We start from the raw sequence: 5,496 nt of genomic DNA, 5'->3' as shown, positions 1-5,496 counted from the left end.
TGAAAGCTGGCTCAGGTCAGTCTGGGAGTTAGCCAGTTCATCACCCAGTTTGCCACTCCCGAAAAGCTCCCAGGCTTCGAGAGAGAGGCACACAATCTTTGAATCATCTCTGATAATGTTTGGGTCGTGCAAGCACTCAACATCAAACACCTCAATGCGTTTGAGAGTTGGGATGGTTGGGATGTCAATGGTGTGGCTTCTGATAAAGTATTTTAGCTCAGGTCCACTCGGACCATCAACAATAAGAGTCTCCAGGCCCACAAAGGCTGTACTTACCCAGTCAAGAGTCTGTTCTGCATCGGTGATTGTTAGTAAGTTCTTCGCATTGGTTAGCCGAATTGAAAGATACCCAGCTGTGACCCGGTCCATTCCCACCACTGGGGTTGGGATGCTGCTGCCTGGGCAGAATACAATTTGTAAATACCCTACTCTGAGGAGTTTGGGCTGTTCACTTGGTTTCATTAACTCTACCCAGAGCTCCACGGGCATTCTTAAGCTCACCCACTTCTTCTTGGCCAGCATGTTCCAGATGATCTCTTCCGAGATCTTTGGGGTTGTCACAGTGCTGTTGCCAGATATCTCTAGCTCATCTGGCAAGGGGCCTTCTCGGAACAGCTTGCAGTCCAGACTGTCAAGCTTGTCAATGTCATGAAGCGCTAACCTGACAAGGCATGCCGGACTAAACCCATCCAGCACCTCAAGATTGCCAAAGTCTGGCATGCAGCTGATTATAAACAGTAGCTGAGACTCTGATAGAGCCAATCGTTTCTGGACCCACTCAATGGTTGTTTTGGGGGTGTGGGATATCCGGAAAATATTGGCATTGATAACGCACCTGGGTGGTCGTGGGTGTTCGTCATTATCCGAGCTAACCCGAACCTCTAGATTGCGCAACTCTAACAACCACGCATTGATTGTCCCAAACACACTCAGTATCTTCTCCAGAACTGCTGGGTCAGATGGTTCATCTGATCCCAGTGCAAGCCCGAAAAACGGAATGCCCTCTACCAACTTTTCAGGAACAGTTTCGAGGGTGTAATTTTGAAGGGAAATGAAGATTACTCGGGTCTGCTTCTTTAGAATGCATCTCTGCCCGTCTATTTCAACAGTTTCTAGCCTATTGGGCCAGTCATCAGATCTACTTCTGTCAAAGAACTCCATCGTTTGCTCGGTGTATGGCGATACGATATAATTTGGCTCAGAGACTTCGTCAGCACAGCCAACAATCACGCACAGCACAATTAAACATAACACGTGGCACCACAGTGCCTTTCCCAAGACCTTTCCAAGCCTCTTTCCAAGGCTCGTTTCAAAGACTTTCCCGAAGGACCTGACTAGGTTTGATTTCATTACAGGGGGTGAAAAAAAAATAATTTAAATAGCTGACCTATGTCTATGACTGCTGGGTGGCTGCATATACACAGCGAGTATCACAGGATGTTCGTTCGGTGTTTAGAGATGGTTGGTGTGCTTAGTAGGACATGCTACGGCCCGCGATCGCACCACAACCACTCACACGCCACTTTGGGCTTGGCTGGCACAATCCTACAACACGTGCCACAATTGGGCACAGAGACAGACAGCCCATAGACGTTTATTCTAGATTGCGGGTAGTTCGGGTTGGGTGGCTCTTGGGAAGGAGAGGGCAGACAGTGGGGTGGGCATGGTTATTACTAACATGCCCTGGCTGTTTCTTTCTATCCTGTTCTTAACAAGTGGAAGCATATGCTCTTGTCTGCACACTGGACAATTAATATGCCCACTAATTCTGCTCTCATTAACCATGCCATCCAGACACCTATTGCATATACTATGCTTCGGGTGGTCCAGAATGCATATTTCGGCGTCTGGGCTGACGGCTTTGAGCTCATTGGCTGTGCAGAGACACACGTGGCAGGCGTTGTCATCAGCGTTCATTTCCTCCTTAGACATGGCTATGGCCTGGTGTTCGGGTGAAAGCTGGTTCGGGTTAGTTCGGGAGTTAGCCAGTTCATCAGCTAGCTTGCCACTCCCGAAAAGCTCCCAGGCTTCGAGAGAGAGGCACAGAATGTTTGAATCATCTCTGATAATGCTCGGAATGTGCAAGCACTCAATATGCTCCAGCTTAATGCTTGTGAGTGTTGGGATGGTTGTGATGTCAATGGTGTACCTTTTGACAAACTCTCTTACTCCAGACACATACAGACCTCGAACATTAAGAGTTTCCAGACCTTCAAAGCCCTTGCTTACCCAGTCAAGAGTCGGTTCTAGACTGCTCATTGGTGGGAACCTGTGTTGTTCGGGGGTGACAAGGTTAAGGTGAGTGACGGTGGCCCGGGTCACTCCCAGCAGTGGAAGTGTTTGAACTTGAGGGCTTTCCATCCAAATTGTTAACGTGTCTGCAGTGAGGTGTTTGGGATGCTCACTTGGTTCCATCAACTCATCCCAGAGCTCCACAGGCATCTTTAAGTTCACCCACTCCTTGGCCAACATGTTCCGAATGATCTGTTCTGAGATCTCTAGGACCATCACCACAGCGTTGTCGCCAGATATCTCTAGCACATCTGGCAAAGGGCCTTCTCGGAACAGCTTACAGTCCAGGGTAGCCAGGTTGTCAATGTCACAAAGCGTTAACGAGGTAATCTCCGCGGCATTGAACCCGTCCAGCACCTCGAGATTGCCAAAGTCTGATCTGCAGTAGATTAACAACCGTATCCGAGACCATGACAGATCCACTCGCTCCTGGAGCCACCCAATGGTTGTTTTTGGGGTGGCGTATATAGTGAGCTCCTTGACATTGAGAACGCACCTGAGTGGTTGGATTGCTGAGTGTTTGCCACTATACGAACTAACCCGAACCTTTAGTTTTTTCAATGCTAAGACGTCTGCATTGATTGTGCCAAACGCACTCAGTATCTTCTCCAGTACCGCAGGATCAAATGGACCATTTGAGTCTATTGTAAGCTTGCTAAACACAATGCCCTTTACCAAGTTCTTGGGAATGTTTTTGGGGGTGTACATGTCTAGATAAATAGTCTGAGATTCTGTCTGCTTCCTTAGAAGGCATCTCTTTTTGCCGACTTTAACAGTTTTCAAGTCGGTGGACCAATCAGATCTGCTTCTCTCAAAGAACTTTATCGTTTGTTTGGTGTATGGCGATACGATGTACTCTGGCTCAGAGACTTCGTCAGCACACCCCACAATCACGCACAGCACAATTAAACATAACACGTGGCACCTCAGTGCCTTTCCCATGACCCTTCCAAGCCTCCTTCCAAGGCCCGTTCCAAAGACTTTCCCGAAAGACCTAACTGGATTTGATTTCATCATGGGCTGCTAAAAAAATAATTTACATAGTTCCCATTTGTGCTGGATGGCTGCTTCATACACAGCGAGTATCACGGGCTGTAATGAGGCGGTCGGAGAGAGGTACTTTCGGCCTCCGTTTAGGTGTTTGGTTGGTTGGCAATGGAGTACGCCCGCAGAGGACTGTGCTTCGGGTGGTGCCCCACTGAATACCCAACCCCATCTACTAACACCCAAAACCGTTAACAGACTCTGTGTTCGGGTTTGTTCTTCAGGTGCATACTTTGTGTGTGTTCGGGGCATACTTTGTGTGTTCTTTCATTAGCATTTGTAAATCTCTCACAAAAAATAAAAAGAAAGAGTCTGGGTGTGTGGGAGGGAGTGGATGCATGGAATGTTTTGCAAGAGACCAACACAAGACCATCAAAAACAACAGATCCGTAAACGGAGACAGACAAACCATAGACAGACACCCCATAGACGTTTATTCTAGATTGCGGGCAGCTCGGGTTGGATGCCCCGTGGGAAGGACAGAAGGGATGGTAGTCTGCCCATGGTTAGCTCAAACACACCCTGGTTGTTCTTGCGTATCGTGTGTCGAATAAGTGAAAGCTTATGCTCATGTCTGCACACTGGACAATTAATATGCCCATCAATTCTATCATTGTTAACCATGCCATCCAGACACCTATTGCATATACTATGCTTCGGGTGGTCCAGAATGCATATTTCGGCGTCTGGGCTACTGCTTCTGAGCTCATCAGCTGTGGACAGACACACGCAGCAGGGGTCGTTATCTGGGCCCATTTCCTCTCGGTTCATGACTATGGCCTGCTGTTCGGGTGAAAGCTGGCTCAGGTCAGTCTGGGAGTTAGCCAGTTCATCACCCAGTTTGCCACTCCCGAAAAGCTCCCAGGCTTCGAGAGAGAGGCACACAACATCTGCTCCGATCTGATTTATGCTTTGGACCCGCATGCATTGAATATCACACACCTCAATGTGTGTGAGTGTTGGGATGCTTGTGATCTCAAACTGGTTGTTTCTGACAAAGTCTCTTAGTGCTGGTGTATCCGAACACTCAACATTAAGCACTCCCAGGCCCACAAAGGCTGTACTTACCCAGTCAAGAGTCTGTTCTAGATCGGTTCGGGTTACCACGTGATTTTCTTTGGCTAGCTCAATTGTAAGATGCCTGGCTGTGGTCCGGTCCATTCCCACCACCGGGGCTGGGATGCTGCTGTCACGAGAGAATGTAATTTCTAGATACTTTGCTGTGAGGTGTTTGGGCTGTTCACTCGGTTTCATCAACTCTACCCAGACCTCCACGGGGATGGTTATGGCTACCCATATATTGGTTAGCAGGTTCCGGGCGACCTCTTCTGAGATCTTTGAGGCTAGCGCGTGTTTGTTGTTTAAGTATAGCTCACTTGGCAAAGGGCCTTCTCGGAACAGCTTGCAGTCCAGACTGTCAAGCCTCTCGAAATAAGTAAGGGTTAGTATCTCAATGCTTCTGGCATTGAAGCCATCCAGCACCTCCAAATTCTCCAGCTCTAGTTCGCCGACTAGTGTCAACTCAACTTGACACTGTGACAGATCCATCCATTCCTGGAACTGCTTAATGGCTAGGACGGTGTTGCAGAACATATTGAGGTTTTTGACATTGAGAACACATCTGGTTAGTGGTGCTGCGGCTTCGGAGTCGTTGTTCTCTGCAAAGATCCTCTCAAAAGGCTGAACTAGGTCATCTGGGCTGGCGGTTGTGGCCCAGTTATGTAATGACAGGGTCTCTGCATTAACTGTGCCAAAGACTCTTAATATCTTCTCCAGCACTGCAGGGTCGATTGATCTGTTTTCTGCTGTTGTCGTTGATATGCTAAGCTCGTTGAACTCAATTCCCTGTGTTAGCTGGTCAGGAACGCTTTCAAGAGTGTAGATATCAAAGTAAATATTCATCGGCTGGCTTTGCTTCTTGAGTATGTGTCTTTCTTCGCCTATTTGAATGGTTTCTAACTGATTGGGTTGACGTTCGATCTCGCTTTTCTCAAAGAAATCCATCGTTTGTTCGGTGTATGGTGATACGATGTGGTCTGACAAAGGAAGGTCCATTGAACACCCCACAACCATACAGAACACACTAACCCATAACATTGGACATTTTAGTGTTTTTGTAACCAGGCTGCCGAAAGATCTAACTGGATTTGATTGCATCAT

At 47.8% G+C, this 5,496-nt stretch overlaps 3 protein-coding genes across 3 annotated transcripts; all 3 read right to left on the bottom strand.

Moving 5' to 3' along the window:
- Positions 1 to 1,350, bottom strand: NEDG_02254 (uncharacterized protein; the record flags this gene model as incomplete). Its single annotated transcript, XM_067689672.1, has 1 exon — positions 1 to 1,350. A coding segment is annotated over one exon (1,350 nt), but the record flags the coding sequence as incomplete, so codon positions are not given.
- Positions 1,351 to 1,599: 249 nt separating this feature from the next.
- NEDG_02253 (uncharacterized protein) lies at positions 1,600 to 3,309 on the bottom strand (the record flags this gene model as incomplete). Its single annotated transcript, XM_067689671.1, has 1 exon — positions 1,600 to 3,309. One exon carries the CDS (start codon positions 3,307 to 3,309, stop codon positions 1,600 to 1,602), a length of 1,710 nt encoding a protein of 569 aa, XP_067544665.1.
- Positions 3,310 to 3,774: 465 nt separating this feature from the next.
- NEDG_02252 (uncharacterized protein) lies at positions 3,775 to 5,409 on the bottom strand (the record flags this gene model as incomplete). The annotated part of the gene is made up of 1 exon (XM_067689670.1): positions 3,775 to 5,409. The coding sequence occupies one exon, from the start codon at positions 5,407 to 5,409 to the stop codon at positions 3,775 to 3,777; it is 1,635 nt and encodes a 544-aa protein (XP_067544664.1).
- Between the last annotated feature and the right edge of the window lie 87 nt (positions 5,410 to 5,496).

The sequence above is a fragment of the Nematocida displodere genome, assembly GCF_001642395.1.
Source record: "Nematocida displodere strain JUm2807 chromosome Unknown 28, whole genome shotgun sequence".
In the NCBI taxonomy this organism is placed as follows: Eukaryota; Fungi; Microsporidia; genus Nematocida; species Nematocida displodere.
This window is presented reverse-complemented; position numbering and strand designations above follow the sequence as displayed.